Source organism: Ascaphus truei, chromosome 1, assembly GCF_040206685.1.
Source record: "Ascaphus truei isolate aAscTru1 chromosome 1, aAscTru1.hap1, whole genome shotgun sequence".
NCBI lineage: Eukaryota > Metazoa > Chordata > Amphibia > Anura > Ascaphidae > Ascaphus > Ascaphus truei.
In genome coordinates, this window is record NC_134483.1 from 381,566,396 (window position 1) to 381,582,141 (window position 15,746).

A 15,746-nucleotide genomic window follows, 5' to 3' on the forward strand; every position below is an offset into this window, starting at 1 on the left:
CCAACTTTTCCTGGCGTGAGGATTTTGGGATAAACTCGCAATTCTAGAGCCACGATTAGCCTCGATAAACTAATCGAGGCTACTAGAATTGCACAAGTTTCAGAATCTGCCAATAAGTGGCTTATCGCTGCTCACCCGGCGATTTGTTTTTGACGGCTATGGCGAAGGCCTCAATAAATGGATTATGAAGGCTTATAGAATTGGCCCCATAGACAAATACAGCAGCCATTGTTCAGGTTAAGGAAAGAGATACTATACCAAATGACTTGTATACTTCCCCCAAAATCTCCTTTATACAACACGTGGAGAGATACTTGTGAACAAAGCTGAACACACCTGAAATACCGTGGAAATATGCAAAGTACATGCAAATGATTTAAATTAGCATGTTTCCCAGGTATCCATTTCAAGCTAAATCTATGTTTCAGGGCCTGGATGGGAGTACCACTACCTTTAGGTAAAACTGGCTTAACAGCATTGTGTTTGAAGTTAACGCAATGCAGTGCTAACTTAACGAGGTATGAGGTCTATGCTAATGAGTTAATAAACAGTCAGTGTTTCTCCATATTACAAAACTTGTGGCTATGCGTTAACCTCAGGGAAAATAACAGCTTGTTAATAAAAGGACTAAATAAAAGGCAGGCTAAACCATCATACCCATATCTCTGTCCAGCCAGAAGTCACTTGCCATCTTATAAGCATCTTGCACTTTACTCAGATTATCGAAGGATTCATAACATCACCCACCCCCCTACCCACTAGAGGCTTGAAAACCATAGCATTCCCATAGTTTACAGGCCCCTATCGTGGGATAATATTAGTTATTGTTAGGAATGTTAGTAAACTTTAGGGGCCAGCTAGCAACAGGTTTACCATGCCTAGCTGGCCCCTTAGGTTATTAAGGGTTAATGTGTTAAACTGTTGTTTAAAATGTGTGTATAGTGATTAGTTGTGTTTACTTTTGGAGGGGTTGTGTTCAATGATAACCCCTTTGAGATATCAGTGGCCTGCAAGACTTTTTTTTTTTTTACAATTAATTAATATCCTTATTATCAAAAAGGATTATATCAATATGCTTTCAGAGGGTACTGTGATTATTATTATTACATTTCCCTATGAAAGTTTGCTGTTTGCATGTGAAATATCTGGCATTAATGGAGGAAATGGCGATGGTAACTACTGCGGATCTCTTCCATTACTGGCAGATTCCCGCATGCAAACAAGGTCAAAGTAACACATGTAACACACATATAACTAAGGGAATTAATCAGTAAATTGACAAAAACATTGTGCGATTATTTTCCTAACACAAAATATAATTTAATTATATTGCCAATTTGATGACCTTTAATGAATAAAGCCATAATATCACATTCAAAATAGAGAATGAAGTCACTCACGGTCAAAAACACCATAAACATGAGAACAGGAGAAAACATGAAAAAGGGAGCTTACACATTCATAAATTTCAAGCGCTACCATCTTTATCCATAGTCAATTACAGCATACAGCAAAAGCTATGCCAAACTAAGTGTACTTTACAGGAACAAATCCTCCCTAAGTCTGCTGGTCAGAAAGCGTATCGAACTAATTGGCTAATGCCAATTATCGACTATGGGGACATAGTATATGGCTCGGCACCCCAAACACATCATAGCAAACTTGATACCCTCTACAATTCAATATGCCGTTTTGTTAGCCAAAGCAACTACAACACACATAACTGTGAAATGCTCAAAGAACTAGATTGGTCATCACTTGAGTCTAGGCGCAAAGTTCATCTTTCCTGTCTTGCCTTCAAATACTTTCTGGGCAAGCTACCCGTCTATCTGAACAAGCTCTTCACCCCTACCACATGAAGCCCTTATCTTCTGAGATCTGACTCCAAAAGACTCCAAGGTTCAGCAAACTATCCGGCCGCTCCTCCTCCTCTTACCGTGCACCCCAAAACTGGAAAAATCTACCGGAGACTGTCATAGCCACCACAAGTCTAAGGGGCTTATGCAGAGAGGAACGTTAAAAAAGTTTAAAATGGCTGTAAAATAGCCACAGATTTGCCGTTAGTGAAGGTGTTATGCAGAGAACGTCGTTAACTCATTTCGGCAAAAAACTGCTAATTGCCAACTTTTTTTGGCTATTTGAAACTCGCCATACTAATGCACATATTGGCGTGTTCCAGCGATTCGGAGCTTCTGGAATACCAGCGAGTTTCAGGTTCTCGCCACGAGTTTGGCGAGTTTTACAGCTCTGAAAAATTTTCTGGGCACTTTTAAAAATCGCGCCATTTTCTCCCGAGTTCAAGGATTTCTGGCTAGTTTTTTCGCCAGAAGATGGCGCTAATTTCCTTATCTATGCTCTCTGCATGAGCCCCTAAATTCTTTCAAAACTAAAGCTGTCTCACATTTTAATCTGGTCTGCAACTGTTACATATGCCTATAATATATATTATCCCTAACTGTGCATGCAATGTCTTGTATATAATGTATATACCCTGTTCACTTACTGTCTGTAACTATGTATTTGTAATCATGTACAGTATTATTTGTCATCTTAACTCTATGCCCATACTTGAAAACGAGAGGTAACTCTCAATGTATTACATCCTGGTAAAATATTTTTATAAATAAATATAAATCATTAGTGTAACATTTCCCAGTCTATAAACTGACACCCCCTCCTCCCCACCCAAACCATTTATTTTGCCTTTGGTTCTCCTGTTATTAGTAAACAAAGAAAGATATCTAAGATTTGAACAAAAAAATCCCATTTAGCAGTATAAAGATTCTAATTACTTTAATATGTTATCTGGGTTATTGATACAGGAAAACTGCTGTTCTTTTGATTTGTCACTCAATGTCCTCCCTTTTCTGTCACTCTGAGCCCCCATATAAGTCTCCTTGGCACCCCAAGTTGGGAAGCACAATTAGTCGTATATTACCTAGTATTATGCAAACCATTAACAAGTAAATTACTCTGAAGCAAGCAATTCACAGTGCTAAGATTGAGGAATATGATTTTTACAAGTACTATATGTGTGTGCCCTTTTTCCTGTTTTTTCTTGTGCCTCAAGCATAATGACCAATGTTTTAAAACAAATCTCAGGGAGTAGGTACAGAAGGATGTGAAGATAGTAGGATGCTTCCTAATATGCATATATCTGTGGTGATCTCATTTGCTTTTAATGTTCTGTGTATAACAATATGGTGACACTGAGACAATATAAAAATAAAACAATTATAATTACTTTAATTTTAAAAAAGGCCCTCTCTTAAATTCAAGTATTACAAATGATTTGCAAACTTAAAAAATATATTTTAGGCATTTGATTTGTATAGCTTCTATAGATCTTTAAGATTTTGAGGCTCGAATTTAAAAAGTGAGCAGCCTTCCATCAAAATTGTAGAACACTTTCAATTTTATTTGGAGACTATATACAGGAGCATTCAAAGCTACTCTATATAAAGGAGCACTCTGGGTCTCCGGAGCTGAAATGCGTTAATTTCTGCTCCATAGACCCCCTATTTCCAGAGATTCTTACCTCCATAGATGCTGCCAGTGCTCCATGATTTTTAAATCTCCCATGGCACATAGGCCAATAGGAAGCTGCAACCAATGACGTTTATCAATACGGGGATGCTACAGGTAGCACCTTCAGATGCAAGTATCTTGGAAATCAAAGGGTTCCTGGAGCTGAAAATAACGCCATTCAGCTCCATAGACCCCAAGCTTCACACTTCGGGGGGGGGGGAGGGGTGAAGGGGGAGAAGGGGGAGAACCCTAGGAGGAACCGCACCTTTACCCCATGGCTTCAAAGAAAGTCAATAAGTACTGCACGACACACTTTATTCGAGCAAATACCCAGTATGTACCTGGCAGATACCTGGAATGCGCCGCTCCTCACCTCTGACAAGCCCCGTTGCGTTTGCCTTCCCAGCCTGGGTTCATGCCTGGCTGATGGGCGGCTGATCTGTTAAATGATAATGATTAGGATTTAATAGGCTGCAATGCTTCGCGTGTCTACCAGATGGCATAAATTCATGAAATGTAATGCAGTATATATATATATACTGTGCAGTATTGCAGCCAGCGGGAATAAAATGCTTCAATCCCTGCCTGGAAAATAACCCAATGCACTCGGGCAGAAAACAGTCACAAACCTCAATACACCCGGGTATACCCGAATTCGTGGGACTAGCCGAGCTCGAATAAAGTGTGTCGCCAGTGTACAAATCACCTCAAGTCATACCCGGCATTGAAAGGGTCGAACAATATGGATGGAAATGCAGATTGTACTATTCTCCCTCCATGAACATTATTCTCAATGTAGCTTGTGGTGCAGTAAATCAAGATATAAAGCAGAAAAGCAAACTCACCAGAATCCATCTCCACTGCAGGTGGCTATACGTTTTGAATCTTTATGACTCCAGGAGATACAGAAAATGCCATTCTTCCCATGCTTAAAAATATAAATATCTGTCAATGAGGCGACAAGGCAACTTCCTGGCCATTCCTTTCATTCAATTGTTGGGGTTCTTACTTACACATAATTGTGCTAATGTACATCATCTTGAAGTGAACATTGGTTGTAGTGTAGATATGTCCTGGTTATTCTCAGCACCATAGTAATGGTGATGTGTGAGGGCAGTTACTTTAGGGCACTATGCTCATGGTCATGTGGATAGGAAAGAGATGAAATGCAGATGAACAGTAGCAGGCATCATTGTTCCCTTTTAGTGCAAAATCTGTTTTGATATTCTGCACCCACTCTGCCATCGATTCTAATGAAAATTCTGTGATACTCTTGAGTTATAACAGGATATTCCTTGTTTTTTGGAGGAGCAATGAAGCCTGTTACATATGTCAACAGGAAAGAGCTTTGTAACAGAGGCATCATCTTATCACATAAATGTAGGAAAAAACAGTGTATCTTCATTTAGTGCGAAAATGTGTGTGACTGCAGAAATAGGCCTTTTCTGTGGTCACTTTGCAAAATATCTGTGGTACATTTGATGGACAATATGGAATACTAAATAAATTATTTCGACAAACTGACATGGTTAAAGTAATCTATAATTATAAATAAGGACAGAACTCACAGACATTTAAAAGGCATCTCAATTTAAATAAATATTATGACCATGATTCCTTTTTTTTATTTCTGAAGTGTAGATGACTTGACTTGTTAGCTTTGCTTATAGGTACTACCGCACCTAGGTGGAGATTTACTAAGATCTGTTGCTGGATAATGCTCCGGATCCGGCGCTAACTGCCATTGACTTAAATAACAGTTGCCTTGAGAATAGGATGCGTTAACTTGCAAAGGACCTGAGTGAATCTCCCCCTTAGCCCGATTTGATCGTTTCTGACATTATTAAGCATCATATTTCGAACTGACAGACAACATGCACAAGACTCCCACTATGTTGTGATAATGATTACACACATCATCTTCATACACTTCTTTAGATATTCACTAAAGCCCAGACACACTAAACTCCGTTAGCATAAAATTAACCCAATGTAACGTTAGATTAATAGTAACACTAATCCACTAAAGCAGGGCTCTTCAGCTAGGTCTCTAAGGGGCCAGCTGAGAAAACATGTAGGAGTAGAAGGCCCACAAGCTTATTGCAATGTAATTGTGAATACATTTAAAGGCTTGAAAAACACTATTTCAAAAGTTTGCAAGCATTTATAAATCTGTACCATATATTTATATTACCTTAACTTACAGGTGTGTTTCAGTGTTAAAAACGGCACTTATCTGCCTAAGGAAATGTAGGGATATTATGATTTGCATGTCCACCTCGGCTGCAGGGTGCCTTTTGAGGGAGTGCTTGGATGTTCCGCGGCGGTCTGGCAGCTCAGGGTGCCGCTATGTTGTTGTGCAATAGTAGGAGTGACTGCCAGAGCGGAGAGAGTTCGCGCAGGCGCAGGGCAAAGCACGCGAACGGCTGGCCAATCACAGAGAGGCAATACGATAAACTACAACCCCCAGGAGCCTCAGCGAAGTCACCTGACGCCAGGGAGCGAATAGGATGCAGGGATTTGTTGGCAGGCAGGAAAGGGAAGCTTGGGCGTAGGCCAGATTTCCCCTCAGGCCCTAGTTATACCCTGAGTCACCATAAGTTTGTGGTGCTGCACGGACGCCCTATATAGGTAGTGACAACTATTCCCGTACTGCATAGTCAGATAGGGACACAGTGTCGCGGAGCTGCGGTGGTGACAGTCATTTGGGCCCAAGCTGCTGGACATCATCCACTCGTGTGAGGCGGCGCTGGATCGGCGGATCCTTTTCGAAGTTTGTTGCCGGTCACCACAGTGACCGGAAGGTATTTTATAAGTGCACCAACACCGGTACCAACAGGTGCTGATCCCGCCTTGGGGAGGACTCTTTGGGGACACTGGGTGGAGTGGCCAGAGAACTGCGCATATATACATATTATAGTGGACACGGTGTGGGGTGCACGCGGTGATAGGAGTGACATTTCTCTATAGGAGAGTGGCCGAGCCACGGGTAGATGTTATTGCATGTAAACAGTTCAATGATATACATATTATGTGCGTTCTCATTTATAGTTATAAGATAAGGTTCTACTTCTGCATATCAGTAAACGGTTACCAAACTGAAGTGTGTTACTCTTGTTCTTGCCTAGGGGAATCTCACTCACTGGGGATCCTAGGTAAGTGGAGGCGCTGCCAAACGTATTATTATTGCCCCAGACTCCCAGTTAGCGGAGGCTCAGATCTCTCTGACCCAGCAGGTGTGTACAGTACCAGTAGTCATTCTAGAGCAGTAGGAAAGAGGGCTACATGTGGAGACGCTGCTGAGATCTCAGACCTGGGGTGCCCCTTCAGAACTAAATTGTGCTTTCCAGTTAAACATGTTTGTGCCCTCGCCGACTGAGGTGCGCAAGTGGGCCCTAAGATGCAAGATCCCACTGACCTGTGCCATAGCTTTTTGAAATGTCCCTGCCGCCACCTCATTGGGCACTTTAGGGGATCACGTGAGGAAACTTCCATTCCTGGCCACGGCCCGAGTGGTCGACCATAAGTATGATGTGGATAACACCTGGCGCAAAGCATTATTTGTCACCGAACGGGACATATGCCCAGAAGCAGTACCTTCCATATTAATTCTGCCTGAAGCACCTGGCGTCCATTGCTCCCTGGTGCACGTGGCCGTAGCTGAACCGCTGGCTGCATCCACGCCCCAGAAGGAGTACCCTGGCCCGTCAAGTGCAGTAACGGCCAAACCATTCAGTACCCCTGAGAGCAGTCTGAACCCCCGGTGGCCCGCCCACCATGGGTCTAGGCGTATCTTTTACCCTTTCCACCATCCGGCCCTCGCTAAGTAGAAGCAGCATGTCTAGACTTGATGCGTATGCACCTGCCAGCAATATCACGTCTAATGATATGTCCATCCCTATGCTAGCAGAGGCCATACATCAATCCACCCAGTCGCACCAGTACCGGAAGCTGAAGGCATTTTCTGGAGACAAACCGACACCCCTGGGAGAAGTCGGATTTGAAGAATGGCTGGATCATGCCAAGCAGGCACTTCCTGAATGGTCCTGCACGGATGCCATGAGGAGGCAGCGCATAATTGAATGTCTACGACCACCTGCCTCCCATATGGTGCATTGGTACCGAGATGGCCACCCGGATGCTGACACGTACGGTATAATTCACGCCCTCACCAAGGCATATGGGGTCCCAGTGGATGCGTTTGCACTGATGGCCAAGTTCCACACCCTAACCCAGAAAGAAGGAGAAATTGTGTCTGATTTCCTTAGGCATCTACACTTGGATCTCTGAACCCTGGTAAGGAAGAAAGTCGTGCAGAAGGGGGATGCTGACGGGCTGCGTACCACACAGTTGCTGATGGGACTTCTTCCATTACATCCGGTGTCAGTAAGAGTCAGCGTATGCCTGGTGCCGGGACAAACCTTGTCGTTTGATGAACTAATGGACCGAGTGCAGGCACATGAGATCTTGCTGTTGGGTCGGGACATGAACCTGGGGAAGAAGACGGGAGTGGCCTCCAAGGAAGCAAAGAAGTCAGAGGATAAAGCGGAGCCGGTGGAGGATGTGAACCCAGAGAAGGAGGAGGCTGAGGAACCCGCGGCTGCCCGGGGAAGCACCACCTCGGGACGGGCTTCCCCACATTCCGGGATAGCCCCCCACAAAACAATATCCAGTGCTACTACTGCCGTACGATGGGGCACATCTCGGCTCACTGCCCCGCCAAGCGAAGCACGCCGCCCCGATCGGCCAAATCCATGCTATGCATTCCTCAGACCACCGAACGCGGAGGCTGCCCGGGATGCCAGTGAAGCACCGGGATCTGTCCCGATGAGTAGACGCATCGGCCCACCGGCCATTGTCAAAGTCGTTATTGAGGGTATTTATGCATCAGCCCTGCTGGATACTGGTTCTCAAGTAACCATTGTGTATCGCCCGTTCTACGATCAGCATCTGCATCGGTTGCCGCTACTGTCTGCAGACTCCATGAGGTTGAGAGGGCTAAGCCACGAAGACTACCCTATCGACGTAGTGGTGAGAGTACACCTGGACATTCCCCAGTTGAATACCGGCAAGCATAACCCCATGGAGGTGGAGGCGCTAGTGTGTCCGGAACCCCAAGACCATCCCAGCGCCCCTATAATCATGGGGACTAATACGGATATAGTACAAGCCATAATCCGTATGTACTTGCAAGAAGCAGGGGAGCTACCACTGCTGGCCCTAGCGGCGTGTCCGGCCTTACAAGAGGCCTGCGGTAGGATCGCGGCTGAAGAAGAGCATGGGACGTTGTACAATATGGAGTGTGGAGTGACAGAAATTCCTCCAGGAGAAGGAAGGATGATGACAGCCGCTTGTCATTACCCGGCGAGACGTCGGGCGGATCGGCTGTTCTCCTTGGAAAGTACTGTACTCGATGACCAGAGGTTTGGCTATAAAGTGTTGGCCTCCGTTAAGAAGTGTTGACGTAGAATTCCGCACCACACTCGGGTCTATGTGAGAAACCTTTCTCCCTATCCTATGCCCATTGACCGTGGTAGCAGCTGGGCCGAATATATCTGGTGACCCATGAAGTAACAGCAGAAGCAAGACGGCCGATCGCCACCGTTCATGCCGCGACCCCTAAGTTGGCGTTTGATTTTGGGGATTCGCCTTTAATGGAGGATTGGAAGAACAGACTGCAGACCAAGCTGGAAACTCAAAGTGAAGTGTTTTCCACAAGCGATATGGATGTGGGGTGCAGCTGCAGTGCCCAGCACACCATTCGACTGAAAGATACGACGCCTTTCCGTGAACGGTCTCGGCGCATCGCGCCCAGGGATGTGGAAGATGTGAGGAGGCTGTTAACCGAAATGGAGGAGGCCGGCATTGTCTGAGGGTCACGTAGTCCTTATGCCTCGCCTATCGTGGTGGTGTGCAAGAAGAATGGGACTGTACGCCTATGTGTGGACTATAGGACGTTGAACAATCGCACGGTGCCCAACCAGTACACCCTCCTGAGGATCGAGGACCTCCTGAACGCCCTCTCCGGGAATAAGTGGTTCAGTGTGTTGGACTTGAGATCCGGGTACTATCAGGTGCCCATGGACTCTGAAGACTAAGAGAAGACGGCCTTCATATGCCCCTTGGGATTCTATCAGTTCATGCGTATGCCTCAGGGAATATGCGGGGCCCCCTCCAGGGTCCAGCGTCTGATGGAAAAGACCATTGGGGACATGAACCCTCGGGAATGCCTGGTGTACCTCGACAACATCATAGTGTTCGGGAAGACGCTAGAGGAGCATGAGGAACGACTGTTGAAGGTGTTGGATCGACTCAGCAATGAAGGGCTTAAGCTGTCCATGGACAAGTGTCGGTTCTGCCGTACGTCAGTGACTTACAGTATGTGGGCAACATTGTGTCGGCTGAAGGAATAGCTACCGATCCTGGGAAGATAGAAGCTGTGGTGAATTGGCCCAGACCAAGTAACGTTCATGAATTACGGTCATTTCTGGGGTTCTGCGGGTACTACAGAAGATTCGTGGAGGGCTATTCGGGTAAAGCCAAAGTTCTTAATAATCTCCTAAAAATATACCCCGAAGACACAAGGAAGAAAGCCACCTTGGCTCAAGCACCATTTGGGGACAAGTGGACTCCGGCATGTGAACAGGCATTCCTAGTGTTGAAGACCAATTTAACCCCGGCCCCGGTGTTGGCATATGCTGATCCTGACTGAAGTACGTCCTGCATGTGGATGCCAGCTTCAAAGGCTTGGGAGCAGTGTTGCATCAGAAATATGATACTGGGCTCCGACCGGTGGCGTATGCTAGTAGAAGGTTGACCCCAAGCGAGCAGAACTACCCAGTCCACAAACTGGAGTTCCTAGCCCTCAAGTGGGCTATAGTGGATAAGTTACATGACTACCTGTATGGCATTCAGTTTGAGGTCAGCACTGATAACAACCCGATGACATACATCAATACTTCTGCTAAACTAGATGCGACATGCCACCGTTGGCTAGCGGCGTTGTCAAACTATTGATTCAACCTCAAGTACAAACCAGTGCCCACCAATATAGGGTCTGACGCTCTGTCTCGAAGACCTTGGCTCCACCCTACTACCGACGAGGAAGTGTGGGAAGAAATTCTGGGGCCTGGCATACGTGCACTGTGTTCTCTAGCTGGAGTGGTTGACGATTGGGTAGCGTTCTCTGAGCTAAGAATAGCAGATTCACTAGGGTATCAGCCAGAGCCGTTCCTAGGGCATACCGACATCCAAAAGGGATGAATATCAGTGAGGATAAGATAATTTCATGGAAGGAATTGGTGCAACACCAAACTCAGGATCCAGTAGTGGGACTAGTTCGGCAAGCATTGCAACAAGAAAACCCCTCCCTACTTAAACGAGCTCCCAAAGAACTATGGGCCTATTAATGAAGGAACTGGGGAAATTTGAACTGGACAACTGTCTATTATACCGGATCATACGGTACCACAATCATCCCGACAGACGACAGTTATTTCTGCCCAAGATTCTGCAAAACATGGTACTTCGGACATTACATGACGATCATGGTCATCTTGGCATTGACAAAACGTTCGGTCTACTCCGTGATAGATTCTATTGGCCTAAAATGAGAGAATCGGTGGAGATACATTGTAGGCAGTGCACCCGTTGTATACAGAGGAAAACAACCCCATGAGGGCGGCACCCATGGCCCATCTGAAAAGTTAAGGCCCCATGGATCTGGTGTGTATGGATTTCCTGTTCATCGAACCTGACACCCGGGGCATCGGAAATGTACTGGTCATCACGGACCATTATACAAGATATGCTCAAGCCTTTCCTACCAAAGACCAACAGGCGGTGACAATGGCTAAAGTGCTGTGGGAGAAATACTTCATTCATTATGGACTGCCAAATCGATTGCATTCTGATCAAGGCAGGGACTTTGAAAGTAACCTCATTCGAGAATTGCTTAAGTTGCTGAGCATCACCAAATCACAAACACAAATCCGGAAGGGGATGCTATGCCTGAACGTTTCAATCGAATGCTGCTCGACATGTTGGGCACCCTCAAGGGCTCACAGAAGACTGAGTGGAGTAAGCATGTAGAGACTTTAGTGCATGCTTATAACTGTATTCGCCACGAGTCTACGGGTTACACACCGTACTTCCTAATGTTTGGACGAGAAGCCCGGCTGCCAGTGGATGTGCGCCTGCGGATATCTACCGATGGGGTATCCAACAGGATGCATTTCCGATACGTACAAAGATTACAAGACAGCTTGCATCAGGCATATAAGCTGGCCGAGAAGGCAGCGGCTCAATTAAATGCGAGCAACAAGAGGCGCTATGATCACGAGGTGCGCCATAAAGAAATCCACCCAGGGGATGCGGTCCTCCTTTGCAATTTGGGTGTCCCCGGAAAGCACAAACTAGCCGACCGAAGGAGAGAGGGCGTCTATGAAGTGGAGTCGCAGATGCCTGGCCTCCCGGTATACCGCATCAAAGATTCAAAAGGCCGGGTAAAGGTATGGCATAGAAACCATCTCCTTCCCATACCTCAAGTAGGGGACTGCGACTTGGAAGTGCCCACTGTTTCGCTCGATGGACGGTTGGATAGTACAGAGGATGGCCCAGAGACTATAGTAAATGCCACTCTGAGGATCCTATGGAAGGAACCTCTCAAAGGGGCCTTCCAACCGCGGGGGCATCTCCTGAAGGAGCTACGGGTAAAGGGCCCCTTGGTCCAACGGCAGATACGCTGACTCCAATGAGCTAGCTGCTAGATCCACAGAGCCCATGCTTTGTGCCCCAAAGAGACTGTGTAGAAACATTGAGCCCCTCAAGGGCAGAGTTTGAATTGCCAAGCGAGAATTGTTACCCTCCAGAGGGAATAACAGAAGAGCACCTGCGCAGAAGCCAAAGAACTGGTCAACCTCCCATGAGGATGGCATATGATCAATTTGGGGCACCAATTATGAAGCTCAGCAGTGGGCTCGCCATAAAGTGAGATCTGTGATTGGAATGTTCAATGAAATGTATAACCTCATATAGAGTATACAGTGATACGTGTAGCTCTTATTATGCATTTTTATTGTGTAAATATGTGTATTGGTACGTTCCCAAGCCGGGGCGTTGGATTCCACGAGGGGGAGAATGTAGGGATATTATGATTTGCATGTCCACCTCCGCTGCAGGGTGCCTTTTGAGGGAGTGTTCCGATATTCCGTGGCGGTCTGGCAGCTCAGGGTGCCGCTATGTTGTTGCGTAATAGTAGGAGTGACTGCCAGAGCGGAGAGAGTTCGTGCAGGCGCAGGGCAAAGCGTGCAAACGGCTGGCCAATCACAGAGAGGCAATACGATAAACTAAAACCCCCAGGAGCCTCAGCGAAGTCACCTGATGCCAGGGAGCGAATAGGATGCAGAGATTTGTTGGCAGCCAGGAAAGGGAAGCTTGGGGGAGAGACCACGCTAGCCAGAGGGTACCGGAGGAGCAAGGGGAGAGGTAGTGTGTGTGCAGGTGGTCAGTGACCCACCTGCGTAGGCCAGATTTCCCCTCAGACCCTAGTTATACCCTGAGTCACCATAAGTTTGTGGTGCTGCAGGGACGCCCTATATAGGTAGTGACAACTAATCCCGTACTGCATAGTCAGATAGGGACACAGTGTCGCGGAGCTGCAGTGGTGACAGTCATTTGGGCCCAAGCTGCTGGACATCATCCACTCGTGTGAGGCGGCGCTGGATCGGCGGATCCTTTTCGAAGTTTGTTGCCGACACCACAGTGACCGGAAGGTATTTTATAAGTGCACCAACACCGGTACCAACAGGCGCTGATCCCGCCTTGGGGAGGACTCTTTGGGGACACTGGGTGGAGTGGCCAGAGAACTGCGCATATATACATATTATAGTGGACACGGTGTGGGGTGCACGCGGTGATAGGAGTGACATTTCTCTATAGGAGAGTGGCAGAGCCACGAGTAGATGTTATTGCATGTAAACAGTTCAATGATATACATATTATGTGCGTTCTCATTTATAGTTATAAGATAAGGTTCTACTTCTGCATATCAGTAAACGGTTACCAAACTGAAGTGTGTTACTATTGTTCTTGCCTAGGGGAATCTCACTCACTGGGGATCCTAGGTAAGTGGAGGCGCTGCCAAACGTATTATTATTGCCCCAGGCTCCCAGTTAGCGGAGGCTCAGATCTCTCTGACCCAGCAGGTGTGTACAGTACCAGTAGTCATTCTAGAGCAGTAGGAAAGAGGGCTACAGAACTATTATGAAATTAGCAAGGTCAGAAAGTCTAAGGGCCACATCAATGTCCTTTGCGGGCTGCTAGTTTAAGAGACTTGCACTAAAATGTATAACCTAACGTTAACTTTTACACTTTTATAAAGCATGTCGAATGTACAGTATACGGCAGTTAGTGGTAATGATATGCAAAAGAGGTTCCCCCCCTCCCCCTAACATTGCATACCCACTAAAGGCCATTCAGGTTAACACAGGGAATTAATTTTACATTATTTTGGTCTGGGAGATGGGGAGGGGGAGAGGGGGAGAGATAGGGGTAGAAGAGAGAGAGGGGAGAGAGAAAGGTGGATGAGTAGAGAGAGGGGCAGGGGAGAGAGATGGGGAGGGGGAGAGACAAGGGGGAAGAGAGATTGGGATGGGGAGGGGGAGATGGAGGGGAAGAGAAAGAGGTAGGGGAAGAGAAAGGGGGAGGGGGAGATGAAGGGGGAGAGAAGACAAGGGGAAAAGAGAGGGGGAGAGTTGAACAGGGAGGGAAAGGGGAAGAGGGAAAGACAAGGGGAAGTCTGTTTTTGTAAAGTTCCAAGTGACTTATATCCCGGTGCTGGAGCATGGTTATCCTGAAAACCGTATCTGTTTGTGGCCCTTGTGGTGTGGCATTAACCACTCCTGAAGACGCACAGCATTTGCTTGATGTGCTATGCAGCTCCCAATTAAGTGTGCGTTAAAGAAATGCAGAGCCAATACCCAACTCTGACAGCTATTGATCCTTTTAACTTGTCATCTTAAACTGGTTGCTGCAAAAGCTGGGAGCAGACAGCCAGCCACAAAAAAATGTGTGGTGAATAATAAAGTGATACAAATCACTCACTTTAAAAAGCATGGCAAAAAGGAATAACAGTTAGGAAAAGAAATGTACGATACATTTGTGCACATTCACTCCTTGCAAAAACAAGTTGTGAAAATAATCAGCTTTGCCATACAATGCCAAAAATAAATATATCACTAGGAGTCACATTCACTTAGGCAGGGGTGCACAAACTTTTTTTGCTGCGCCCCCCTGCCTGCTCTCCTCCACTCTCGCTCCCCCTTTACCTCAGTTCGGCGTCAAATGACATCGCGGGGTTGTGTGACGTCACGTGACCAGCAGCATCATTTCACGTCACGTTCCCATGACAACGTGGAATGAAATGACGCCATTGTGGTGTAACGTCACATGATCCACGGCGTTGCCATGATGACGTGTCCAGAGCTGGCTGAACCTCGTAAGTAGAGGTTGCAGAGGCCGCACGTGGCTCCCAGCCTTGGGGAAGAGCGGGGACCTCAGCAACCGCCAGAGTCCCCCCAAAAAAATCTTGGGGCATGACCCCAGTTAATGTTCCCCTGCAAGTTAATGAATCCATATAATTTTGAACTGCCATTGACTTGAGAGTTAAAGCAGCAGTCCAATCAGTGTTTTTTGTTTTATTTTTTTCCCTTTAAAACTGTATGTGCATCAATACAATCCACACAATGATAAGTAATTAGCTAAGTGGCCGATTGATCTGTTCTCCTTTGATTGATTGGCGAACATTCGGCTCAAGGGTTCATTAAATGCAGCAGAAGAGGACCAAAGATGTAAAGTCCTCTGGGGAAGATCATGTGACCAGGCAGTCACTAGATAAAATTGCTGTGCTGCTAGAGAGAGGTCACGGCTCAAAAGGGTATGCCAGAGCCTGTTTCAGGAGAGGAAGGGGATGTAACTTTGTAAATGGTTGCTATAGAAACAAAAAATGCTTGTTACATTATAATACATTAAAAATGTCATTCGGAGTTGTTTAAAAAAAAGAAAAGGAATGCTATTAGTATTTTCTCATAGTACAGAACTGATTTATTTAAAACCCACACATTGCTTGGTCTGCAGCTTTAACGTCCGTTCGGTTTTGCTAACCCGTAACAGACCTTAATGAATAATCCCATCAGAGAGAAACTAACCCCATTTGTGAG

At 46.2% G+C, this 15,746-nt stretch overlaps 1 protein-coding gene across 9 annotated transcripts in view; it reads right to left on the reverse strand.

The window, feature by feature from the left end:
- The window catches only part of WDR17 (WD repeat domain 17), a 165,232-nt gene that overhangs the window by 76,397 nt on the left and 73,089 nt on the right, over positions 1-15,746 (reverse strand). For all 9 annotated transcript variants that reach the window (XR_012803465.1, XM_075611061.1, XM_075611116.1 and 6 more), the window contains exon 10: positions 4,374-4,456. Coding sequence is in view for 8 of the 9 variants with exons in the window: in XM_075611061.1 (XP_075467176.1) it covers positions 4,374-4,456 (83 nt within the window). In the remaining variant the exon portion in view is untranslated. The remainder of the gene's footprint in view (positions 1-4,373; positions 4,457-15,746) is intronic.